This window comes from Acomys minous, assembly GCF_964271855.1.
Source record: "Acomys minous genome assembly, chromosome: 9".
Taxonomy (NCBI): Eukaryota; Metazoa; Chordata; class Mammalia; order Rodentia; family Muridae; genus Acomys; species Acomys minous.
The window spans coordinates 36,412,795-36,440,599 of record NC_140490.1 but is presented as its reverse complement, the minus strand read 5'-3'; the positions used below and the strand labels follow the sequence as shown (position 1 = coordinate 36,440,599).

Here is a 27,805-nt window from a genome sequence, read left to right as displayed (position 1 = left end):
ACTGAGATAGCATAATTATGGTCATTCATATGACTGTATATTATATTTTTCACTTTCATGTTTTGTGCGTTTTGGCAATTTTCTAAAAAAATAAAATTGTTCATTTTGAGACGTTCAGACTTATAGATGATCAGAACGGAGGTCTAAAGTATGTGGAGTAGAGAGAGTAGTCGCAGTGAGATGTCTAGTTTACTTCAGTGTCAGTAGGGGGTGGTTTTGACGGTGGTAAAGTCTGCCTCTTGTCACAAAGGAGTCTACAAATGCCACTGCTGGGCAGACCGGCACCTAGGACTGCAGAAATAGGAGGGATAAGTGCCCTAATACAAGCCCCCACTCCTGTTTGGCATCTTCCTCCTCAAAATTATAAACACGAGAGAGAGAGGGGGGGGGAGGGAGGGAGGGAGGGAGGGAGAGAGAGGGTGAGAAACAGACAGACAGACAGACAGACAGAGAGACAGAGAGAGACAGACAGACAGACAGACAGACAGACAGACAGACAGACAGGGACAGAGAAAGAGAGGGGACGGAAGGAAGGTTGGTAAATCACTCAGTCCTTGGCTTAAGCAGGGCACTCAATAGTGCTCACTTTAAGGTCCTTGTGCTGGGCAGGCTGTGCCCATGGGGCCAAGGCTTCTGTGAAATGTCATTATCCTGGAAATGGAAAGACACATTTCCTCCTTGAGACCTTAAGTGGACAGAGCTATAGTTATTTATATCTTTATTAGTTTTAGATTCAGTAATAATGGATATGGACATGAACTGATACTTTATTGCCTTTGTATGTGTATAATATTTTTACTTCTGGAGGGAAATCTATAGCAAGAATTGAGTTTAAATGTTCTGAGGCAAGCGACAACTCAAGGTGGGACAATCACTTTGTGGCCCAATTGCATTATTTTCATTGATGATCATATGACTGGAACATAATGCTGACAACCAGCTCCTTTCTTCTGCTTATGAGGCAAATGACCAAGGACACCACATTTCCAGTCTGGATAATTCCCTCAATGATTTCTCCTTGGGGGCAGGAGAGTGGAGGCCCAGTAATAGGATACATTTCAAAGAAAACTTTTTTCCATAAAACTTTTGCAAAGCCAGCTGTTGTCTTGAGTATTTCTTCAAACAGAGGAAGCAATTTATGTAGAGCTGAGAATCCTAATCATTTATATTTTTACATTTATTTATTTATTTACTTCTCTCTCTCTCTCTCTCTCTCTCTCTCTCTCTGTGTGTGTGTGTGTGTGTGTGTGTGTGTGTGTGTGTGTGTGTGTGTGTGTGTCTGTGCATAGGTCAGGGATCAACATTGAGGAAGCTAGGTCTCTCCTTCCATCGTGTGGCGTGCAGGGCTTGATTCAGCTTGTGCGGCTTGTTGTTAGCCTCTGAGGGCATCTCGCTGATCCTAATTTAATTTTTAATCTTGAATTTGCAAAGATTTTGTTCATTTCCAAAGTTTAAAGCTTGGGGTAACTGATTTAGAGGAAGAAATCAGGCGAGACTTTCTTCTTCACTGTGGAGTCCTTGGGCTAGCCCCCCTCGGATATTTTAAAGGAAGTACACCAAATGATTATGGTGCCCTTTAAGAGAATAGGGTGAAAGGAGAATGGAACCCAGGTGAAGCACTTCCCTCTCTGAGGAGATCTCTCTCCCAGGAACATTCAGATTAGAGTCTTGCCAACAGGCAAGCCAGGTCCCCTTATGCCTGTTGCCTCTTCACTCCCCAAACCCAAAGAGCTGACAACAGGTGTGTGTGGAGTTCAGGTAAGTCCCTGGGACTCTCTGTTACCTGAGCTCTGAGAAGGAAGGCGGCAGGAAACCCAAGAGACTGAGAGAGAAAATGTGAGGTGGGTGTTTGGCTGGGTGATGGGAGAATACAGGGCAGGGAGGGTACAGGCTGGAGAATCCCTAAGAGAAGTGTCAGAACAGCTGGGGCTTGGGCAGGAGAAGGGTAACAAAGATGTGAGGGAGAGGTCAGGGCTGGGTGTGGCCCTTCCCTCAGAAGGCTACAAAGCCGGCCTGCTTTGGGGGCTTGTGCAGTTGCAGAGACTGATCCAAGATTGCATGGGAACTTGAAGGGTTTGAAAGCACTGTTGTGTGACAGGCGTGATGGGCGGGGCTTCATGGCTTGTCCAAGAGAAACAGAAACTGAAGCAAATCACAGTATTCCCTGGTGTTTTCATGGAGGAAGATTGTAATAATTTCTTACTAGCTCTATTGTGTGGAAACTTCAGGCTGTGGTTTTGTTGTGATTTTTGGTTTGTTTTCGCAGTTCCTGAATTTTCAGAGAACAGGGCTGCTTTGTTGCTTATGTGCTTGGTAGGATTGCTTCAGTTAGCTTACAGAGTACCATCAAACCTGTGAAATAAGAGCTTTCAGTCGTATTTATCCAACATCAACTTAGTAGGTAGACTATCCTCAGGCCCTGCCAGAAGTACCATCACAAAATTGGTGACCTGAGGCAGAAAGGAGAATTTTACTATGTTTGATGGTAATATGGTGGCCAAGGACGTTTTCAGATAATCTATGGCCCAAATCACCAATGAGTCAAAAAATGCCAACAGCCCAATTTCATAAATAAAAGATCTATCTTCTGCTTCCAGTTTCAATGTGGGAAAACTGTTCTTACCTGTAGTTTTAAAGATGATGAAATCAACCATGGCTTAAACTACCTTTCCAGTTTGGAAAAAAGAAATATTCATGCGTAATTAAATGCCAAAAAAGAAAAAGTACCCACAGAAAACCAAAAACAAGTTAAACTCTTGCCTGGATTTTATTGGAATGCGAAGTGAATTAAGTCGCAACTTAGCTCCCAATGAGTATGTGGCGGCCAGGGAGTTAAATCCCAGATTTAAACTGGGTAGTCTGTGGGTGGTAGGAATCACCTTTGACTCTTCAGAGCAGTCCCCACCTCTGGAGTCCAGCATACTAGAGCATAGGATGTCAACATGCTTTTTATTCATAAACAGTGTTGCTCAGGGATCCCCAAGGCTCATGGAGATCAAAGCTACATGAATTATCAGGGAGGGTAATTCCCATCATATCCTTTAACGCTTTGATCACCACTCAAATTTTATGAAAAGCTGCTGCATCTACAAAGGAGTTGTGTATGTATACATATGTGTATGTGCAATTGTATGCGTATGTATGTATATATGTATATGAGCCCACCGTATGCAGCACACAGTGCAGTTCCTCCACAGAGCACTGTAAAATGGCAGAGGATGGGAATGGCCCTATCAAACTATGTGGTAAATCTTATGGACTCTCTTGAGTGACCGGCGACTTTGCTTTGCAGTTGTTCAGCACATCAAGAGACACAACATCGTTCTGAAGAGGGAGCTCGGTGAAGGAGCCTTCGGGAAAGTTTTCCTAGCAGAGTGCTATAACCTCTGTCCAGAGCAGGACAAGATCCTGGTGGCCGTGAAGGTAAGAGAGCATTCTAGCATATCTCCTTGTTTGTGGGGGGCTGGTCCAATCCAGGAGGTACCTTGTGTCTTCAGGGGGGCACATGTTTAGATTCTTCTGCCTAAACGAGTGTCAGAAGGACATTGAGGGCACACTTAACTGTCCGTCAGAAGTGCTTCTCTCCGACAATCCTCTAATTTGCAGGCCACGACAAGCTCCGGGCTATCCTTTAAAGTTACACTAACCAAATTTTAGATCCAGGCCAATGGGAACGAACAGAATTCAGTGAGCTAAGCTACAGTGCGAGCTTCTCTCTTCAGAGTCTGGCACCTGGTGACTCCACTCCCTGGGGCGTGTTGCATTTGCTAGATTCTAGAAGGAAGAGATGTTGATTTCGATGCACTGAGTTTTTCTCTGTCCCATCCAAACTGTCCCTTCTAGACTTTCTGAATCCACAGGATAGTTTTACAACATAGATATGGCCTCACCGAGAGTTGGATGACGTCGACCATAGATCTCACCATCACAGTGAATGTAGGGTTTCTACAAAATAAAAGACCTGAACGTTCTTCAGCATAGTCATGTTCCCTCCAACTAAAATGAGTCCTGTTCTCCAACAAGATAAACAACAACAAGGAATAATTTGCTACTGAGCTTTGTAGCGCTTAAGAAAATTACCAGGATGAACTTGGGTAGATCTTTGAAACATGCATTATAATTTTTTTGAAAACTTGCCAAGGTATTTTGATAAATGGATATCAAACATTTAAAAGGTCATACAATTGTAAAATGAGTTAAGTAGCAAATGAATGTGGATGTGGCTAATATAATAAAATTTAACCTCTTAGATTAGATGGTTGAGTTATCGTTGTTGTAGAATTATGTTTCTGCTAAACAGGGACCATTTGCATGAATCATATTTATCTAGGCATCATAACCAAGGCAACATTTTATTCCTTTAAGAAGTCCAGTGTGTATTCTACTGTAAGACCAGGTTTATTATAGTATATACACATGAATAGCTAAGAGAATAAAACTATTCTTAAAGTCACTCATTCTAAAAAAAAAAACAGTCAGTTTTTAAAAAGTTATTCCAGATTTTTTAAAAACTGCATATTTTTTCCCTTCATAATCTGAAAATTTAAAAAGCCCTGTGCACAGTGACAGGATCCTCATAAGCTCCCGGAAAACCCTTTCGAGCTATAGGTTCCAATGACTAAAGGACCAATGGGTCTAGGAACTATCAGCTGTCAAATACACATTACCTCTCCAACACAGGGGAAGGGACGGGAGCTTGAGAGAGAAGAGGGAGAACAGGCTTCTCCTAAAGAGCCCCGAGGCCAGGTTAGATGCTGCTGCAGCTAGGACCAATCCCCACTGGAGGGATCAATTCCCACTCTTGTTCTTACTTCTTTTCTTCCATCTGTTGATGAAGTTTCCCTATTTTTTTTCCCAGAGCATCACATTCAGGACATTTGGCAGTGTCTTATCTCTAGTTTATGCTTTTTCTTCAGTCTTCTTTATCTCTGGTGTTGCCACTTTTGCAATTTTACATATGAACATCTGTTCAAGCTGGAAAAAAAATCACAGGGATGTCTACACCTAGTCAGACCATTTGTATCAGTCCAACAAAATGAAGACCAAGATCCATGTTGGGTGCACATCTTACACACTATTTGGAAGCCAGTCAGAAAGCCTAATTAGTCAAGGCTTCAGCCTCTGAGTTCACTTCACACTGGTGTGTGCATGTGACTCCATAAGTATATGAAAATCCTGGACGACCAGGGTGTTCCAGATGACTGTATGGAAATGGCGAAGAAGCCTTGGCCAGATATGTGGGCAGCCAACAATGTTTTCAGTAGCTGTAGCCTCTGATCCCTGCCCTGTGCTGGCTTTTCTGTACTCTTACACTGCCCTTATGGAACAGGTACTGTATGGCTAAATTCAGGATATTTGCAGCTTGTACATTCAGATCCACTTTGAGCAAGCACTAAAAGTGGCTGGCCTAGTCTACCAACAGTGAGGGATGAGTGGACAGTAATGATGCTTACTGAGGTCTTGGCCCACCCCTGCCCAGTCTCGGCCGGGCATTAGAACACCATTTATCTTTCTGCTTCTCTGTTCACAGCATACTTTGCTGTGGGTCTTTCTCTCTCTCTTTAGCACTGTCAGTCAGACTCTCCTCTTGATTAAGCCCCAATTAGAGCTCAAATTCTTTGACTCGGACCTAACATTCATTCCTCGTGTCCCTTCTGGTTTTGCCAAGTATATTTCTGCAAATTAATAATCTGAAATAAATGTTTGCTCATTAAACAGTGCTGCTTCTCATGTGTGTCTATGTGTGTGGGGGATATTTGACCCTTTGTCAAATCCTGACTTCTCTCTGCTGATTTTCTTGGATTTAAAATGAAATTGTCATCTCAAATAAGAAGAACAAAGAAACTGTAGATTTAAATTTCACTCTTACCTCATGGACCACAGGCCTAAGGCATTACCAAGCAATGACCTTGAGGATTAAGGTGTTACCTAGCAACGACCTTGAGAATGAATGTTTGTTAAATCACAGGTTTACTCACTCCAGATCCAGCTTCAGCCAGGGACCATGTCAGCTCTCTGGAGTTCAGAGATTGTACCTTCGTGAGCTCCAGGGTGAGTCAGGTCAGAATAACTGTAACAGACTTTGCACACAGCCTCTCTGCAGCCTGGGCAGGCTCACTTGCAGGGCTTTGGAAGAAGGTATCCAGGACCAATCTAATCTTGGAGTAAAACGTCCAGCATTCCACTCTGACCATAGCAAAATGATTTATGTTTTGCATTTCAGTTTTTAAGCAATGCTAAACTGAACACATCTGCCAGGACTGCATAGTCTCTCACCTCTCTGGAGTAGCTTGGGTTGTTCCTACTCCATTGGATGCACCCAGGGATGTTTGACAGCCTTTCTGCGGTTGCCTAGCAACCCCTGCAGCATTGACTATGCTTGCTAAGAAACTGCAGACATTGTCCTTTCTCCTTTTCTGGAAAGAGCTGACTCTGGTTTGAAATCCAAAGCGTTCTGTGCAGATTGGCAGATGTCAGATTCAGGTGAATTCTGGTGTTGATGCTCTCAGATAATTTAGTGGGTTGAAGGATCCAGTGTTCCAGGCCATGTGTGTGTCTTCAAGGACACACAGGCTGATATACCGCTGGAGGATCTGTATATTTGGATTCAGCTGAATTGCCCTTTTCTTGATTTTTTTTTGGATGACCTTCTTTTTTTTTCAGTGAATTGGATTTGTCAACCATTTATTCCTTTACACTAAATTAAAAAGAAAAAAAATCCCATAGCAAGGAGAGAAGTGAAGACATCAGTCTTTGATCAAACCCAGGTACTTTACGTTTGAGTTACTCAGTTGCCAAGGGAACGCTCTATCGCACTTTCCCTGCATTAACTGTCGATGCCTTAGCTATTTTTGGCTCCATCCAACATGCATTTCAATAACTACCCTTCCTACAACATTTTTTTTGTACTATGAATGCAAGCTGATTGTTGGATTTTCAAATAACGCCGCAAGCCGGTTCTGTAGGAGCTATGTCCCTCCCTGACTAACTCCGGTTTATTTCTAGAAACAAGGAATGCTGACTATGAGAGAGACTTCTAAAACCATAGGAATAAAACCCCAGCCTCGTGTTTTATGGATGAGAAATCTGAGACCCAGGCAGTCAGGCGACTCTCTCAATGTGCTAAGAGTCCAAGACAGGGCACAGCTGAAGTCTTAGCAGAGCCAGAGGTGTACTGGCTGGATTCAACAGACGGTTTGCTGAGAGCAGATTTAAGTTTTTTTCATTTTTAAAGTTTCTGAATTCCTTCTTTCCCACAGAGGATATAATGGTGGTTTTCTCCCCCCAAGAGCTAACTTACAAACTATCTTGTCACCCACGCGCAGCACAATACCTGCCACAGTGTCTAGTCCTCACCCAGCCTCTCAGCGCAGGCGACATCGGCTGATATGTTTCAGGTCTAGTTGTCTCTTTTGAAGGGTATTCTTTTCCTGTCCCCCAACCAGATCAGACTCTAGAGGCTGTCAAGGCATCTTTAATTGGTCCGTACAGCACCGTCAAGGTTTTTAAATTATGTATTAGTATGTTTACTTAATGAGTGACATTGCACATCGTGACCTCTTTTAGGATGTCAGTCATACTCCCTGGGGGCAGGGGGAGTCGTGACTTTTAGCACATTGCCTAATAGGTAGTCTGATACAAAAGAGAAATGCTTATTGAATGAATGAGGAGATGGTAGTCGGTGAGGGGACCGGCACAGACAATGGAAATAATAGACATCTGATGCACTAGTGTTGACAACAAAGCGGCTTCACGGAAACACGGATAGTCACAGCTAAAAGAAACTATAAAGATGATATGTAGTATTAATGCTCTACTATACTGAGAAACTGTTTTAGAAATTGTTGAACAAGCTAGGCATGGTGGCTCACACTTACAGTGCCAGCACTTGACAGATGGGCGCAACAAAAAGACCCAGCACTGAAGGTCACCTTCAGCTGCCCAGGGATTTGGAAACCAAGTGGGATGCATGAGACCCTGTCTCCACATGAAAGAAAAGGGAGGAGTGAATGGTTACATAGATATATATCACAGTTATTAATGTTTTTTAGTTAACATTTAAAAATAAACCAGAAACCAGAGGACTTGAAAAGTGGCTCAGCGCTTAAGAACAGCGGCCCTGACCTCCAACCCCAGCACCTACACGGCATCTCACAATCATCTGTAACTCCAGTCTCAGGGGATACAACACCCTGGTCTGGGCTCCAAGGCACTGCACACATAAAATAAAAACAAGCAAATCTAAGTAAAATAATTAAAAAGAAAAGAAAAACAAACTAACAAGGAAAAACCCAGAAGTCCAGAGATTTAGCAACCCACCCAAAGTCAGACAGCTTGCCTGAGGTCATTTAATATCAGACTAGGACTCAAGCCCACCTCTGTGTTCATTGTGACCACATTTTCATTAAATTTCATGTGCATTCTGGCAAGCCAACTGAGAAAACTCAAGGTACTACCACTTCTAAGCAAGCACAGAGGAGTAGATTTTTGTATGCAAGGACGGGAAGCACTTTCTTATCTATACAAATAAGAGTTTAATATCAAGAAATCATAAGGGTAGAAAAATTGGATTCCCAAGAGAGTTTTGCATTCAGGGAAATGAGCGCAAACCTTATACCTCACAACTGACTTTCCTGAAAAGAGAGCAAGGATCGCTGAACCCAAGTCAGACTGACTTAAGAAGGCCACACAGCTAGAAAGCCTTGCCGCTGTCATTAACCTGGCTTTAGGCACTGCTGGCTTCAGAAAGTCAATTGGCACCTCATCATGCCTCCATCTCCTCTCTTGGCTTGCTTTCTTTAACACTGATTTCATTTTTCAGTCAGGTTCTCTTCAATGCTGTAGCGAAGACTGATCTTTTTATTGGCTTGCCTTGAGTTATGTCATAATGAAGGGACAAGTCACACTCATCTATGGAAGTGGGCCATGAAGCCAGCCTTACAGTGCACATAGACTGAACATGAGAAAATGCATTTAGCTGTGAAAATATCAGAGATACTGGACTACAGTCTTAAAAAGATAAAAGCTCTGCTGGGCAAAACACAAAAGATGGTCATCTCAAACAGGAAGTGAAAGTCATTCTTTACTGTGACTGGGCCATTTGGGATCCCTGAGCTTGCTCAGGATCCAGGGAAGCCCTTGTGACTATCTTTCTTTAGCTTGTCAGGAGGAGACACCATGACCCCTCTCGGCTTCTAGTGACACACTGAGTTTGCTTGTCTCAGTTGCTCATTGATGTTCGACTGATAGAAACACACCAACTGTGTACGTTGCCTCTAGGATTTCTTGGGAAGAGTAATATGGGGTCAGTTGTCCCAGTCAGTCATCTACAGATGCCACAGCACCTACCTACAGTTCAGTCATCTAAGGTGGCCGTGGGTACCAAGAATGTCACTTTCAGGAAAGGAAGCAGCTAGGGTTACCTGTCTCTGAATATGTATAAATAATTGGAGAAAGAGAGAGACTAAGGCTATTCGCTTCCATCCTGAAGCCATAGAAAGGTTCATAAGTGAGAGAACACAGAGAGTCCATAGACACCATTTTCTGCCCTAGCAAACTCAATTCCAGGACCTCCCTCCTTCTCTGCCTCCCTCCTTGCCACAGTCACCTCACCATCCTGCGCACCCTGACTCCCGTCCTCCCCTCTCTCTCCCTGGAGTCCTTTTCTACCCATTCCATTTACACGGACATGTGAAATCCTTGTCGCCACAAGGTAGAAATTGATGAACTATTGCATTTAAGGACATTTGTCAATGTTTCCTTAACGATCGCCTGTGTTTTAACAGGACTCAGGCTGGAGAGAACACTGTTTGCCTGTCCTTCACTAGACTCTTGCAACAGAAACCACATTACTTTTAATGACACTGAAAGCTTGATCATCTTTGTTGTCCAGACATTACTCAGTAGTCCTCTATTGCACTTTCAAGAGAGAGAGAGAGAGAGAGAGAGAGAGAGAGAGAGAGAGAGAGAGAGAGAGAGTATGTGTATACATATATGATCCTATGCAGTCATAAGATACAGAGCAGGGTTTCATTGTAAGAGCCCTTCTGTGCTCCTCCAGTTGCTCGATAGATCCACTAAGATGCATTTCCCAGAAACTTCCATTTCTAACCCATTGATTAGACCTAGTTTTGTCCTGTTGCTGTTTTCTGAGTGATCTCTAGTTTATTCGTATATTCTCAGTGACATTAAAAATCAAAACAGGACACTTCATTTTAATTGGGAATCAAACTTGGGCCGTGGCATAAAGAACATTAAATTCCAACTTCACACACACATGCATGCATGAGAGAGGGGTGGGAGGGAGGGAGGGAGGGGGAGAGAGAGAGAGAGAGAGAGAGAGAGAGAGAGAGAGAGAGAGAGAGAGAGAGAGAGAGAAGGGTTCCAGGTATCTTTTACTAAAGAGTACACTTCCAGCATCAAATACAGCTTGAAGATTCACTTCACCTTGCTGTATCTTTTGGATGTATTAATTGAAATAGGCAAGTGTCCTTTTAATTTACCACTACATAGCAGACTAACTCACAGGCAATCCAGGGTCCATGCTGAGCCACTGGCTCCTTCATGTCTGGGGACCTGACTCAACAGTGACACACTAGTGTTCTCAGAGCCTGTACACACATTGAGTTGACCATACTGCACTCAACGTTTGATTTTATCTTCCAATTGATGCTTGTTTCTTTCCTATGACTGTCCCTAAGCTTGCTTTCCTGTCTTCATAGGTCAACATTTCCTATTATGCAACTTGATGTGCCAGGCAAACACCAATTTTATCCCCCAGATTACTAAGTCTTTTAAAGTATGTGAGTTGAAAGCTACTCTATGCCTGTTTGTCATGTCAGAGCTGCAGTTACAGTGTCGCTCTGAAGGTAATGGCAGCAACAATCAACAAGCTGGCCATGACTCTTGTGTTTGAGGCTGCCACTTGACACATTAGTTCAGACAGAGGCCAGTTACAGATAGTCAATAGGGTTGACGTATGTGTTGGCTTTTAGTACAGGGAGTACATTTTATAGTGAACGTTATCACCCTTGTATAATTATTTGGCTTCTTATTCCTACAAATGTCTGAGACCTACCTGCTACTCTCTGATATTGCTAAGATTTTATTTGTATGAGCTCTTTATTTCTCTGAGTTCATTAAAATATACATCTCTATGGGTCCCTGCATGTGAATTTGATGGAAGCTTCCTTTACCCTTCTTTTTAGAGAAGACCTGTTTTGCTTTTTTGTTTGTTTTTGGTTTATTTTGTTTTGTTTTGTTTGTGTGTGTGTGTGTGTGTGTGTGTGTGTGTGTGTGTGTGTTCATTTTAAATCATGGCCAAGACTTGAACGTTTGATTTGCTGTTAGCTGCGACAACCCTACAAGAAAGGTGTCTGCCTTAATTTCATTTCAACTTTACACCTCATAAATACCTTCTTATGTTCCCAAGACATTGGGTAACCTCTCAATAGGCTGCAGACGTGGCTTTGTAAACCAGTACAATTCTAGCAGGATAATATGAGCCACAAATAAATCTGTGTCATAACTTGAATTTACACACACACAAACACACACATTAGAAAAGTAAAAATAAAAAGATTAATCTTATTATATTAGTATAGTTTATTAATTCAACATATAACATCATATCAGCATATTAAGATGAAATATCAACAAGATCTTTCAGATTTTATTTGTGTCAAGTTTCCAAAATTCTGTGTTTGTTTTCAACTAAAGCACATCACAATTTGGAATCACATCATTTAAAGTGGCAATTAGTGGCATGATGCTATTGTCTGCTGTTTTAGATAAGGCTGGGCTAGAAGACACTGGGAGAGCGAAGGCTTTCTGTTAACAATAGATCTTGACCCAAGGACCTTTAGCACATTAACCGAACATCCCATGACCTCTGCTTGTTCATCGTGGGCATGGCCTTATCTCTCCTGTGTTTCAAGCATTGTAACGGGGCACTGAGAATAATAGTCTCTCCCATATCCTGTCTTTCCCAAAAACATGCTGTTTTCTGTGATCTCTCAAGTCTGAGAAGAATTTGTGATCTGTGTTGTTAAAGGGTCTGTTTTATCTTGTTTTTTCTTAAGCCACCTATACCTTGAAGTACACCATCATTTAGTCTGGCGAGGCATACTGTGGTACCCATGTCTCAGATAGGCCTGCCTACTCTCTAACTAACTTCTCATTGGTTTAAAGGTTTTTGCTTCGTCATTTAAAATGAGTTTTCGTCTCCTCCTTTACCCTTCACTTGTATTTCACTTCACTGGCTTCACGTTTCTGTGTGAAAATACTTTGCCTGCTGTGCCACTCTCTCGGCTCTAATCTGTATACACGTCAGGTAGAGTCTTGCCTCAGCCCTGAATGAAGCCTCTTGCTGGAGTCAGACAGAGATGACCCCAGCCTTAGTGTACCCAAAAAACCACAAAAAAACAAAAAACAAAAAATAAACAAAACAAAACAAACAAACAACCCCCCCAAGCAAAACAAAACAAAAACACCAAGAAGAAGAAGCAACACTGCAAGGCAGACAAGAGCAAGGCAGACAAGAGCAAGGGGATAGGAACGCATGACTGAAAGAATGAGGGTGAAGTAGAGAGAACCCCAAAGGCTGAGCCGGCCCCCTCTCCTGGACTCTTGTTGACAGAAGCTCTGCTACCAGCCAAGCCTCCTGTAATTGAGTAAAATGACAATCAGATATGGTACCGAAACAGAGATGATATTTATAAACAGGGACAGGGCAGAATTTTCTAGCTTCTGATTGCTGTCTGGCCCTGATTTTGTCCTTACAAAAATTCTATCCTTTTAGTGCCAAATTCAGGATTTTGCCCAAGTTGTTACCAACACATTTTCCAAAATCTCTTAAAATAGAATTGAATCATAATTTTTAAAAAGGGCCCACCATGCAAAAATGGATGGGCACACAGGGGGGATGCCAGGTTTGCAGGATGCGTTTGGCCCATGAATAGTAAAATTGCTTTTGATTCCAAAAATGTGACTGAAGTTTCTGGCATCGCAATAAGAGTCCCCAGTAGGAGCATGGAGGTGTGGGGTACTTATTAAAGTCTTCAGGTTGCTTCTTTCCCAAAGAAGATTCTGTCCTTCTTGCCCTCTTCTCTCCTCCCCTCCCCTCCCCTCGCCTCTCCTCTCCTCCTCTCTTCTCTCTCCTTTCCTCCCTTTCCCCCTCTTTCTTTCTTTCTTCTCCTTCCTTCCTTTCTCTCCTCCCCTGTGAATCTCTATTTCTTTGTCTCTCTCTGCATTTCTCTGTGTCTTCTGTCCTTCTTGAGTCAATAGGACACAATTAGAGCTTGCTCAGAAAGCTTTTCTGTAGGGTTTGTCTATGCCCTATGACAAAGACCTAAAAAGATCATCCTCCTTTTTAGGCATGTCATGAACACAAGGCTTTAGACATAACCTTCCCCGTAAACCCTAGCAGTCTCTGAATAAAAATATAAGGCCTTGGGAAGAGCTTAAGGGCCAAGCACTATATGGCCACACACAGCCTGATGTTTCCTGGCACTTAGCCGTTTAGATGACCTCCCTAGGACTAGTGCTATTCTCCTCCCTGAGTGTGTACCAATACCCCATCCATGCAGCTTTCACCTTTTGTGGACCCCTGTATAAGAACACTGAACACAGGAGACCTGATTTCAGATTCAAGTCACAGCAATGTCCTTTTAGACAAAAGGTCCGAGGGAGCAACCCAAGCTCCCTCACTGTCCTCCCAGCACCGCTAAAGAGTAGATGGTGTTACCCTTCCTCCACAGGAGAATACAACAGGATTCAGAGGGGATCAGGGTGGTGGCTAGGATTTGAACCTGGGATTCTCAGTTCTGGCCACTTGGTCACCACTAGGGCACTGTTAGAAGGAGGGCAGATATGTGGCTGAGTACATCATGCAGCCCTAGTGAAAAGCAAGTTTTATCACCTGCCTGTTCCTCTTGGCTCTTCCCTTCAAGTCCTTATTTGAGCCAACGTGGCACCTTTCCCGATGTCTACTTGCCTTTCTCTTGTGTTCCACACTCCGTAACCTCTACTTAGGGCAGATCTTGGAACTCAGGGCTCCCTGGTTGCTTTACACTGTTAAGCAGCCAGTGATAAATGGTGGGAACGGGGCACACCCACTGTCAGAGGTGTAGGGTGGACAGACAGGATACCCCAAACACAAATGTAAGGTGGAGGCAGAGAATGCGAGGGTCGGCGTATTCTCTTTGTGATCAAGGAAAGGACCTGGCAGTGATGACACCTGCTTGTGTGACAGAAAGACAAAGTCATTTAGTCTGGACTCAGGTAGACTGACTCTGGGAGGCAGAGGGGATGCGGCAAGCTCAGTTTCTCCTGATTCAAGGAAGCAGAGACCCACACCCTAGTTGTCTGCCACTGTTCATTTGGTTATTATGTGAAGAAGTGTGCTGTTTCCATGGCAATGACCATCAGAGATTTCTGGGCTCTCTGAGCACGCCACGGTCCAAATCGGCTCCCATTTCCAGGCACAGCCCGTGGTGCCTCTGGGGACAGTGAAGGGCCACTTCACAATTTCCCCTAAGAAGCCACTGCCTCTGGCCTAATGGAAGCGACACCTGTGATTTCCTTCTCCTTGAGTCAGGTCATAGCTCGGTAGAGAACATTAAGTGCTGGGAAAGAGCTATAGTTAGGGAAGCGGCCAGCTCTGCGGACATGGCAGCTGGCAGCCCTGCCTCCCTCTGCAGCTGCTTCCTTGAGAAGACCTGAGGAGCCCGCCTTCCCCTCCATGGTGCTCCCTCATGTGAACTGTGGCCCTTGAATGTAAGCAGCATATTGAAAACTCAGCCTGTGATGGACTCAGTGATGCGCAGCAGCACCCTTGCTTCAAGAGCGAGGGGCTCACTGTGACGCTGTGCTCTAGAGCTCCTCGCATCCAGCAGCTGACTAACTGACTCGGGGGCTCCACTCAGCACCCTACAGGTTACCCGTGTAGCTAAATGAGGCTTCTATTGAGAAGTGACAGCAGAGAGAAGTAATCAGAGGTGAAGGACTGTTAGTGTCAGGGAGGTGTGTCAGCTTCCTATGACTGCTGTCGCTCGGTGCCTTAAAACATACAAATTATCTCTCCACCGTTTGGGCAGTTAATGGTCTGAAATGAGTTTTTCTCACCCAAAGATGTGGATGGAACTGGTTCCTCTATGGAGTTCTAAGTCAGAAGTAGTTTGTGTTCCTCCTACCCCCACAGATTTTTAAGCCGTACATGGTCTTTTCTTCCATCTTCGAAGTCTCTCTGGTAGCACAGTCTATGACATTTTGTCTTCCTGTCTTTCTATCTTACAAGGGCTTTGGTTTGGAGCTGGGCAACCCAGGCTCATTCTCACATATGGAGATCCTTGCTTTAGTCATCGGCAGAATCCCCTATACTATAGATAGTAGCATTCATAAATTCTGGGCATCAGAATGTGGACACCGCTGGGGCAGAGCATTGTTCAACTTCCTAGGCCAGTCGCCACACCCAAGATAGCGTTGCAGGCACCGGGGAAGATCTGTGCAGGGGCGGGGTGCCAGGATCCATTGTTATCTGAAAAGCTGCAGACATTACACACGGCCGGACTGGAACTGTACGCCTCAGGGGAGCAGTGCCAAGGGACACGGGGAGGCTGGTTCACCCAGCGTGCTAGATTTATAGCTAGTTATACAGGTGTCATTTCTACATGCTTGTTCATAATGAAGATTAGGGTTGAGATTAGGGTCAGTGTTCACTTTTTCTCTTAGATTCTGGGAGTCAAGGCCACGGTGTCATGTGTGCCAGGCAAGCTGTGATGCACACTAGCCTTGAACTTGTAATTCTCCATACTTGTCTTCTGTGCTTGCCTAACTGTACGTGCTACCAAGGCCAGCTCGGTAGCCCTTTGATTCTGCCACAGCCTTGGCTTAATGACAGTATTTGACAACACAGGGTATACATATATGACACTGACTAAAAGGAGCGTGGCTGGGACACCATGGAGCCTATCCTACAGGCTCTGCGCTTCTCACTGCAGGGCCCCACAACTGTCAGGTGGCTCTGCCACGTCTTCATGATGTTGAGCTTCCTGAGGCTCTGCGCGTCTCAGCTCTACTCAGGGAAGCCCTGCTGGTGTGTTTTTGAGCACCTGCATCTTGGTTCTATGACTGGCCATTTTGCAGAGGAAGGGACAGGACGTTTCTCAGTGTGTGGGGAATAGGCTGGAGAAAGCTTTAGGGTACCGTACTGGCCGCTGGGCTGCTGGGAAGAAGCAGACATGTGTGTTTCTCCCGAAGACTGGTCCAGGCACCGTTAGCTTCCGGTGGGAACAAAGGAAGCCCCAGGATCAGTGGTTTCTCTTAGGATGATGAGAGTGCTCAGGGTGAGGCCCGTGTGTTAGGCAAGGCTCCCAGTCTTACTGGGGGAGATAGAAATGAGTTCCCCACTGGGCGTTATAGTTATCTTTAAAAAAATGAGACTGCTGGTACCTGATGGCAATGGAACATTCCAAAAGCCTGTGATGATACCTCAGTGTTAACAGCCCTTCAGTTCAGCTGTTCTGTTAATGGCAGGGGTGTGGACGAAAGTCCGAACCCAATAGGAAGGCAGGTCCTGATGGATGCAGGTCAATAGCTGTCCAGGCATTTCTGCATGCCAGTGAACAGTGGAAGCTCATGGTGGCCAGGCAGGAGGCTTTCTGACTGACAGCCAATCAGGGAGGGAGCGAGGGAGGGTCCAGAAGCTCTCAGTGGCTGGGCAGCCACATTGGGGGTGTTCAGAAGCAATTCTTCAGGGGGCCCTTCCTTCCCCAGAATAAATGATGAGTGGCAGGCGGTCATGGTGGAGGTAGAGTGAGAGAGCAAGCAAGCATTTACTTCATGAATCAGGGACATTATAAACTTTGGGCAGTGGGAGGGGTTTCGAGGGTGAATGATGTGATTCACTGGGACTAGAGGTGCCAGGGATACTTAATCTAGCTGTAGCAAGACAGCCCTATCATAGGAGGGAAAGCAGCACTTAATTATCCTATGGATGGGGGGAGAATCCTCCAGATACAGTTAAAGGTCATTGGTTGAAAACAAAGGCATCTCGTTAGCTTAGGGTGAGTGTTTCCAGGAATCCCTAGGTGCTTGCTGAACTAGTTTCTTATCAGCAAAGAGTTTGGTGTGTAATCTCTCTGGGGGCTATGGGACCCTCCTTAGAGGTCCTGGGGTTTCACAGATCAGGCAGAGAGGTAACCTAGCTGAGAAGGGGGAGTCTGTCATCTTATACAGAGCTCAGATGCTATCCAGAAACACCAGACTGTTACCTTAACAGCAGGATCCCACATCACACGAGACTGAAAACATAATCCTGGTTGCAGCGGGAGTTTGAGTCTACCAAGCTTCACTGTGCTCTTCCTTCTGTGAGATCTCTTTGGGTTTTATTATTTAAAGAGTCATATAAATAGAGGATGGAGAGACAGCTCAGTGGTTAAGATGGTGAAGTGCCCTTGCAGAGGATGCAAGTTCAGGTCCCAGCAGCCACATCAGGTACCTAACAACTACCTATAACTCCGGCTACACAAGGTCCAGCACCTATAGCCTCTGTGGGCACACACACACACACATACACACACACACACACACACACACACACACACACACACACACACATACACACACACACACATAGAGACATACACATGAACACAGACATAACTGTAACTCTGGCTCCACACCTATAACTCCGGCTACACAAGGTCCAGCACCTATAGCCTCTGTGGGCACATACACACACACACACACACACACACATAGAGACATACACATGGACACAGACATAACTGTAACTCTGGCTCCACAGGGTCCAGCACCTCTAGCTTCTGTGAGTACCTACACACACACACACAGATGCACACATACATACATGCATACATACACACACACACAGACATACATATGGACACAGACATAACTGTAATTCTGGGTCCACAGAGTCCAGCACCTCTAGCCTCTTTGAGTACCTACACATGCACAGACACACACACACACACATAGAGACACACATACACACAGACACACGGACATGGACACAGACATACCTGTAACTTTGGCTCCACAGGGTCCAGCACCTCTAGCCTCTGTGGGTACCTACACACACACACACACACACACACACACACACACACACACACACACAGGAACACACAGGAACACACACAGACAGAAACACACACATAGACACACACACTTATCACCCCATGCACATACATCTTACATAGATGAAAAAAAATTTTTTAACCTTTTTTAAGGGTTACCTGAGTAGAGTGAGGTGTGCATAGCACCATAAAAAATCTCAGTAGGCACCATGAAGTGACAGGGGTAAGAAGCTTGAAACCCACCCGTAAGATAAGCTCCCCTGGAAACTCAACAAGAAGCATCTAGAAGAGTGCCGAGAACGCTACAGACCTTTGCACGCCCATGAGGATGCAGCCTCACAAACACAGGCACTGCTTCCTCAGTAATCAGGACGTTTCCTGACATTTTGTGTAACAAAGTAGACGCATGGTCATCCCTTGTAGAATTCCTGGGTCTCACTGGTGGAATGCCTCCTCTTTGATGTCCCCGCTCTAACAGACCCTGAAGGACGCCAGCGACAATGCCCGTAAGGACTTTCACCGTGAAGCCGAGCTGCTGACGAACCTGCAGCACGAACACATTGTCAAGTTCTATGGTGTCTGTGTGGAGGGCGACCCGCTCATCATGGTGTTTGAGTATATGAAACACGGGGACCTCAACAAATTCCTGAGGTGAGTGGAGCCAACCTGGGCCTGAGGAGAGGGTGGGATGTCACCTCTCCGCGAAACAAATGAGGGAGGGAGGGAAGCCCAGGCCTTTCTGTGGAGGGATCGTTGGTGATAGCTGCACCCACACACAACAGGGGAGGGAAGGACAAATTTTTTTCTTTTTCCCTGCCTGATCGCACTGCCTGAAGTGTAGCTAAAGAGCCAACCATCCTGCATCCATTGAGCATTCACTACATGTAATGCTATGTGAGAGGGTCTTATGTGGAAAAGTGTGCCAAGGGGACAAAAGACAGGCATTACCCAAGGCTACAGAAACAGGAAGAGCTAAGGTTCCAAGGCAACGCCATGGATGGTGTAGTGGGGTCAGAATGAAGCATCTGGGATGCCTGATAGTGGCAGGAGGCAGGGAAGAGGAGAAACAGGAAACAGCTTCAAGGAGTTGAGGCTCCCAAAGTACAGTGTGGAGCTGACCGGACTTCAAGAGCTCTTGGATCTAGAACCGGTTGCACAGAGCCCAAAGACCAAAGAGTTTAAGGGAAAAGGATTGGACAACATTGGATGGAACCAGTGAGGACTTTTGAATGTGGCTATTGCTAACAATGTCCCCTTGTGCAGTGTGGGTGTCAGCAGAGTCCCTAGAAGAGAAACAGGGTGCCAATGCCACGTGGATTAGACAGTGGATGGAGGAGACAGAGTGAGAGGCACCTCAGAGTAAGCATGAGCCACCAGGAAAGGCAGGTCTGTTCTGTAAGTGTGTTATTAAGTACACAACACAAGGGATTAAGAGTGGCTTTTGAGGAGATGCCTTGGTAGCAGGGTTTCACCTCGCAGAGGCATGAAACAGGTACTCAGCTATGAAGTGTGCATGTGTGTGTGTGTGTGTGTGTGTGTGTGTGTGTGTGTGTGTGTGTGTGACAGAGAGAGAGAGAGAGAGAGAGAGAGAGAGAGAGAGACAGAGACAGAGACAGAGACAGAGACAGAGACAGAGACAGAGAGAGAGAGAGGCGGGGGTGGGGGGGATTGAGTTTATAATGAGCTAGCATGGGTTTGCATGGCAGGTACAACGGGCAAACAGAAAAATTCTGCTGGTGACCAACTCAGTCAGTAACAGGGTCACAAGAAGAAATGAGTTTCATAGCATGACTTTAGGCTGTTTGTCACCCTGGTGGATGTGCCCATCCTGTGACTGCCTAGAGAGAAGCAGATAATGAGTCTTGTAGATATCACGTGATATGGACAACATCTTCATTCTCACCAGGCAGAGATGGGGATAGAAATGGATCCTACGTGTAAGGTCATCAGGGTGAAGCAACACGTGTCCCAGCATTGACAGGAGAACATGGGGTCTCCTCCCTCTCGCACCAGGGGCGTGTGGTTCCCGAGTGGGTCTTCAGCCTGCCCAGCCCAGGACCCAAGCCCCTTACAGTTCTTTCTATGCGTTCCTTTCTTTAAACATCAGCTGGCACATTTGGAATATTAGCCTGCACGTTCCATGTATTTTAATAGAGAATTATAACTTGGGAGAAACAAAAGGCGAGAACACCACACTGATTACTTCTCTTCCTGGCCTCATTTCCCCTGCCTGATTGGGCAACATAACACACATCCCAAAAACGCGTTAAGAGGGGATGTTGTCAGTAGCTTTGGTTCCCACAACCCAGTATTTCTGCCATGTTTTCCTCTTTATTTTGGTTCAGGGACCCCACATCTCAGTGAGTGTCACCTTTTGAGTAGTGGTCACACAGAGTCTTGTGACCTTCTCTCATGGCCCAGGCTGCTCCCCAGAGCCTCAGACGGAAGTCAGCCCCAGATAGCTTCACTGGAAGGTTCCCACTGCAGGCTTAGTGGTCAGTATGTCACAGTAGGAGTGGCTCAGGGGGACAGTGCTCCTCTGTTGTCAGAACTGGCTCTGCAGGTGGCCAGACCATTCCCGTGGCCACTGTCTTTGTTGCACATACCGTCCAGTTCCTGCCCGGCATGGACTTCTGCTTTCCCCACAGTCACATGTGTAGGAGGGGTGCCAGGTGAGATCAGGGTGCATGGGAAATGCGAGGTAGTAAATGACAATCCTAACCCACTATCATGTGTTAGCAAAGTTTTCATTGGTCAAAGACAGGGGCTAATGGTGGATTCTATACTTTGTATTGTCAGAGATAAACTAAAAAGAGGAAAAAAATACTTGCTTTGAGGCCTGTTGTTCCTATGAAAAATGCTGTCATCCTTCCTCTCCAATCCAAAAGTGGCCCTTCCTACGCACTGTAACAAAATAAACCCACATGCAGTTGTCTGGATGCAGTTATCCACATCTGCATGTTTAGACTCATGTGTATGTGTGTGTATGTGTGTGTATGGGTGTGACTGAGTGTATGTGTGTGAATGTGTATGTTCTATGAATGAGTGTACCTGTGTGTGTGTGTGTGTGTGTGTGTGTGTGTATTATGGGTGTGAGTGGGTGTATGTAAGAGTAAGTACATGTGTGTGGCTGTGTGTTAGTGCATGTGTGCTCTGTGTGTGAATATGAGGGTGTGTGGGAGTGTATGTGTGTATGTTTTTATTAGTGTATGATTATGTGCATGAATGTGTGTATGTAAATGTGAGAATGTGTGGGTGTGGCTGTGTGTGGATATGAGCACAGTGAATATGTGTATGCATGTGTGCTTGAGTGTAAGTGTGTATGTATAAGTGTGTGTATTCAAGTTTGGGTGGGTGTGAATGTATGTGTGTGTGTGTGTGTGTGTGTGTGTGTGTGTGTGTGTACATGACTGTGTGTGTTGCTCCTTATCCTTTGATTTTCTAATTCTGTCAGCCACACCCTAGCTTCCCCATTGCCTTCTGAAGCCCTCCCTTGGCATCCTACACGGGGTGTGGAGAGCTTAGAAACTCAGCCAGCTTGATTCCAGAGTCTACTAAACACTGGAACAGTGTGGTTGCCAAAGAGCAGACTCAGGTGCAGTGATGCATTGCAAGTACAGGCTGTCCTCTTCCTGGGAGGAGACCTGGCCCGCGGCCGCCATGACAGATCCCCAAGCATCTTGGCAGTGCCTGATAAGGCCAGATGCCTTATGTCTGTAACCTTTTTATTAATGTAAAATAGCATATACCAAGCACAGAGCAGCCGGGCCTTTCATTAGGTGAAGTGGAAAATGAGAAGGAAAAAATTTCATTTCAAGAGTTTCACAATTTTTCCCTCTAGAATCTCTCCAATGTTCCCTTGTAGTGCGGAGAAAGATGAGTAATCTTCAAGTTGTAACAGATAACACTTATTCAGAATTTCTAAGCCTATAGATGTGTTAATTTATGAAAACCAAAAAACTTTTTAAGTTTGAAGATAAATAAACTCACTATTATTATAACCACTCTTGTGCCAGAGTTAAAGAAGCCAAGTCATACAGCAGATACTCTAACCTGTGCCCTCTGGACCCTCCCTCTTCTCTTCCTGAGAAAGTGGCTGATAACACCCTCAGAGGCTATGGTCTAAGGATGAACAGGGGAGCCACCATATGAGATGGACAAGTCTTACTGACAAGCGTTGGGTAACAATGGTTGGCAACAATTAATTACACATTTTAAAATAGCTGCAGCTATAGCTGAGATGTGCTATTAATGCAAGGAAAGATAAATACCTATGCAATGTGTATGTCAGTTACTTTGGTCTAATCTTATCTTATACATTATACATGTGCACCAACTACCACACTATATCCCAGACATGTATAGAACTATTATATGCCAGTCCATTTTTATAGTAAATTTAACAGACAAATTCGCTTTAATTTAAAAAGTCAGAAGGAGGCTGGAATGTAACTCAATCGTAAGGTGCTTGCCTTGTCTGTACAAGCCCCAGGTCTTATCCCTATCACTGCACATGTAAGCCTGTCATGAGGAGAGAGGTGTGAATCACAGAGCCAGCTCAGGGTGGCGGGCTGCCGGCTGCAAGCCGTGTGGAGACCAGCAGATCAGGAGATGCTGTGAACCAGAGCACTGGGAAGGGGTTGCCACTCTTTAGGGAGCTCCTCCTGGAAGAAACAACGTGTGTCTTTCTTTTCTTTTCCTTTCTTTTCTTTTCTTTCTTTCTTTCCTTTTAAGATTTATTTATTTATTACAGTGTTCTGCCTGCATGTATGCCTGCACACCAGAAGAAGGCACCAGATTTCATCATAGATGATTATGAGCCACCATGTGGTTGCTGGGAATTGAACTCAGGAGTCTATTTTCAAGAGCTGCAGGAGGACCTGGGCTCCAGGAGACTGACTCACCTGTCCTCCCTTTATTAAGGGGCATCCACTCCAAGAAAATGTGCTGGGGCTTCTGTCAGGAAAAAGCCCCCTTGTGTTCTCAGAAGCAGGCAGGAAAATGGCTATTTAAGAGTGCAAGAGCCTCCCCCATGCACCGGGCTGGGAAGAGATTTGGTGTCAGGGCCACCAGCTTTCTTTTGCTTGTGACTTACAAGGCTGGTGCAGGAAGTTTGCAAAGGTGCATTTTTTCAGGAGAGGTTTGGACACTTCCTTCACCCTGGAAGCGAGTCTTCCTGCAGATGCAGGAGGCCAGTTTTCTGTAGCTGCACAGGCTGTGGCTGGCATTGCCTTCCTTTATCCATTCCTTGAACACCTGAAGTTTCTCTCAGCCTTTTATAGTCCCTGTTAGGTTTTGTGTATTTCTGGGTCCTTTTCCTGAGGCCGAGCTCTCTGTGAGGAGGAGTCAGTCTTCTGTGAGGAGGGAAGGAACTTTGGCATCGTCAAGAAAAGGAATGATACTATTTCCCTCACCTCTCGATAGCTCCATTTTAGACCCAGTTTTCTTTTCAAAGCTCCCCTCCACTCACGCTACAAAAAACAACTCCCCAAACATGAGAAGCAGTCTCAAGTCTACCTTCTGCCAGTGCTTGTAGGACGGTGCTCCTAGGAGCTGGTTTATAGAATAAGGAAACAGACCAGAAGGTTATATAATTCTCTTGTGTCAGGACTGGGTTCAGATACATTTCTGATGGTCCAAGGAGCTTTGGCTTCTGTGCTGTGTTTTGTCTTGTAACATCCGGGTACCTTTCCAGGGCTGTTCCTGGGTGTCACAAAAGGGCCTGGGCTTTGAGGAGAGGTGAAATGTGTGTAAGACTTGTCTGCTATGATACCTGAAGTTCCTCCCCCAGGGAATGGGTAAATCTAGTCATTCAGAGGCAGAGGGGGAGCGAATGGCAATAATATCCCCCTTGTGCCTCTGACTAATGAGGAAATTGCAGATTAGTGGGGTTCAAAGACTTCCCCAGATCAGCGTGCTAGATAGTGGTGGACTGGGACACGCCCCACACCTCTGCCAGTGCTTGCTCCCAGAGAGAGCAGGAGTGAAAGGCTTGGTGACAGCATGTTTTAGAAATGCTAAGAAAGTCAGAGTCCCCGCAGGCTGCCGCCTAGATGGAGAAAGGGTTACGAGGCTGGAACAGCTCATGCAAGGCATGATCCAGGCTAAAAATGTTGGCTAATCCCGGCTTTCTCACTTTCAAACACTCATATGCAGTTCTGGAACCCACAGATGAAGGCACCGCTTTAAAATGTATGGAAAACTCTCTCCATCTTTGTTGCAAGTGTTTCCAAGTTCTAGACGGAGACCCCTTCCTTCTTACTCTCCCTTGGGGTGGCTGGACGCTTTGCCCAAGCCACACAGAGCTTAAGGGCATACTTTTCATTACTTCTTGTAGCGCCCTATCAGGACACAAGGATCACTGACGTCATTGCTGTAGGCTTGTGGAGATGAATGGCCGAGGCACTGCTTGGAGGAGGGATGGGACCCCAGCAATGTTAGGACCCCGTATATCGCTAGCGGAGCCAACCTCGGCGAAGCGCTTTTCCTTCATCTCAGTCAGGATATGCTTCTCAGAGTTTGGGGCGATGTCTGATGTTAAAAGAGTTCCGAATTCCCTGAAACACAAGCCTGTTGATGTGTTGGTGCAGGGGCTCACCATTCCAGCCCACTTCAGCCCTGGGATTCCACTCCAGAGGCATGAAGCTACCGGGTGCTCTCTTGGCTGTGGAGATAAAGCCGTGGGTGGAATGGAAAATCTTGGCCTCTTCTTCACTCAAGTCAGCCAGTGTCCTCTAGCACCGGCAGCTGAGTGGAGGAGACTAAGGGCCCCTCCTGTCTTCCAGCTGAGGCTCCAGCCCCTTGTGTTCTCCCACAGGGCACATGGGCCCGACGCGGTGCTGATGGCAGAGGGGAACCCGCCTACTGAGCTGACACAGTCGCAGATGCTGCACATCGCGCAACAAATTGCGGCGGGCATGGTCTACCTGGCGTCCCAGCACTTTGTGCACCGTGACCTGGCCACCCGGAACTGCCTGGTGGGAGAGAACCTGCTGGTGAAAATTGGGGACTTCGGCATGTCCCGGGACGTGTACAGCACAGACTACTATAGGGTGAGTAGTGTCCCACCAAGGAGCCCCTCTTAGTCGGGGAAGCCCCGCGTATTCATATGCGTGGGCTTGTGCGTGAAAGTTATCACGGGTTCATGGAAGTTGACTCCATGTACTGGAGTCCTAGATCATGGTGGAGTGGGTGTGACTTCCTCCCAGGCTTCCTCATCAGAACTCAGGTGGCTGTCATCTTTCCGTGCCCTCCACTATCTTTACTTTTACTTAGTTTTACAGGATTGAGCTTTAATGGGAGAGCTCACTTCTAAATCTCCTCTTCCAATTCAGACACCAGCCAGACTGGATTAAAACCCACCCCATTGGTCCCATTTTCTGTCATGTCTTTAAAGTGCTGCTTGGGGCACAGTCATGACCTATGGCATGTATATGACCCGCATATACGCGTTAGGGCAAACCTTTTTTTCAGACTGCTGTGTCACACCGCCAGGAGAAAATGCACCAGCTTTCCCAGGTGTTGCTTGAGGGCACAAGGATCAAGGATTTAACCGGGAACTTCCGTTTGATGCCAGGAAATGATAGGTAGACAGGTTGAGGATTGAACATGTATGAATTTGTTTATACAAATCATCGTCCTGGAGAACCTTGGCAGCTCCCTCACAGAAGCACACTGGATGAGAGTAGCAGGGCATTCGTTCACATGGGTGCAGTGGGAGGGGCTCTGCTAGCCTGTTCTAGAAAAGTTCCGTCACAACAGGGCAGGCTTACCCACAGTGCTTCACGTCCCCTGGCTACTTGTGGCTGGCACACTCCGAGTATGCCAGGAGGTCTTGGAACTTGGACGTGATGAATGGCGACATTTCTGGATACCCAGAGGTCACGGTGGACAAGAGCTTTTTAGCATGGCCTCGAAATCTTCATTCGTTTGTGGTTTGTGTCGCCTGCCCCTTCCTGAGCAGGGTAGGGCTGGTGGGGGCAGCGTCACTCTTGGCCTTTGCGCAGCTCACGATTATTTGTGTTGCCGATGAGCGTTCTCAGTTCATATCTGATGTTCTTTCCTGCTGCCACCTGTGCTACCCTTGGTTTAAAGAAATGAACCTACACCTTGCTCCATGCTCTTCAGGCAGCTGTTTTGTGGTGGGTTTTCCTTCATGGTGTTCATGCACACTGCTCACATCTAGTGTGTGGAGAGTGAACAGAAGTCAGGTTGGGGTCTCTTGGTGTTTGCAGGAGACATGAGAAGTCTTCATCTCAGGTTCTAAAGCAGACCTTGGAGGGAGCACTGGCCTCAAGTCTGTAACTAGTTGGCTTTTCCAGGCATGCGACATACAGATGGTATTTTGTAGACATTTCTGCTTTATTAAGTTTATTTCCAAGGTGGGAACGAGTATCTCCCAGTTTCAGAAAAACAAGTGGGTGCCTCTCTGAGATGAGGCTTTGCTGGTCTTCATAAGTTTGTGAAGAAGAGACACATGGTCTAAGCAACAACTTTTTTTTTTAAATAAAGGTTGTAAAGGACTTAGAACAAAGAAAGAAGTCAATAAATGTTTTGATTTAATTATTATGCAAATAATAAGGGTGTATTTCATCCCGGTGCCAGGACTGAAGTAGGTGAAAACCAGCCTTCTCAGCAGCATCTCTAGGAAGATAATTCAGAGAACAGATATTGAAAATCTCAATAGTAAAAGGATCAGCCACTCAGTTCAAAACTAAGCAAAATATTTGAACAGATGTTGTTAGAAAGATGATATGAAAGGGTCGAGAAGCGCACAGAGAGATGTTGAGCATCGCAGTCATTAGGGGACTGCAAAGGAAAAAGACAATTAGATGTCACCTCACACCACCGGGATGCTGTAATAAAGATGGACAGACAGTAGTGTGTGCTGGCAAGGATGTGGTGAAATTAAAATTCTCATCCATTGCTCATGGGAAAACAAAACTGTGCAGGTGCTTTGGAATCCAGCTTAGCAATTGTTTAACATTTCAACATAAAGCCACAATATAACCCAGCAACTCTACTCCTGGGAACACACCAGAAAGAACTGAAGTTCTGTTTATGCACAAGCTGCTAGGAGAGTTATTTATAATGTCTAAAGAGAACAAACAACTTACGTATCAATCGACTGTTAAATGAATAAAAAACAACGTGGTGAGTCAGCAGAACGTTATTCAGCAATAAAAAGGAACAAGATCCAGCTGTGGCACAACACAGATAACATTTTAAAACATCATATTAAGGGTCTGATGAGATAGATGAGGCAGTGATTAATAGCACTTGCTGCTCTTGCTCAGGACCTGGGTTTGGTTCTCAGCACACACCCAGTGTCTCACACCAAACTATAACTCCAGCTCGAGGGGATATGATGTCTTCTTCTGACGTCTGCAGGCACCACACACACACACACACACACACACACACACACACACACATGCGCGCATGCACACATACATGCACATACACATGCACACACACACATATACATACATACGGACAAAACATTCATACACATAAACTAAACAAAATAAGGCTTAAAATTTTAAGAAAAAAATGATATTAATAGAAGGAAGCCAGGCACAAAAGGCCAGTATGATGTTACTGTGTTTACCAGGAATGTCTAAAAAGAGAAAATCTAGGGACAAGAGGATTGGGTTTCCAAGGGCTTGAGGGCTAAACTATCAAAGGGTGACTGCTGCTGTGTG

At 45.5% G+C, this 27,805-nt stretch overlaps 1 protein-coding gene across 3 annotated transcripts in view; it reads left to right on the top strand.

Annotated features, from left to right (window-relative positions):
• Positions 1-27,805, top strand: part of NTRK2 (neurotrophic receptor tyrosine kinase 2) — a 324,099-nt gene that overhangs the window by 237,906 nt on the left and 58,388 nt on the right. For all 3 annotated transcript variants that reach the window (XM_084794542.1, XM_084794543.1, XM_084794541.1), the window contains exons 14-16: positions 3,293-3,423; positions 18,580-18,752; positions 24,919-25,153. In XM_084794542.1, coding sequence (XP_084650668.1) covers positions 3,293-3,423; positions 18,580-18,752; positions 24,919-25,153 — 539 coding nt within the window. The remainder of the gene's footprint in view (positions 1-3,292; positions 3,424-18,579; positions 18,753-24,918; positions 25,154-27,805) is intronic.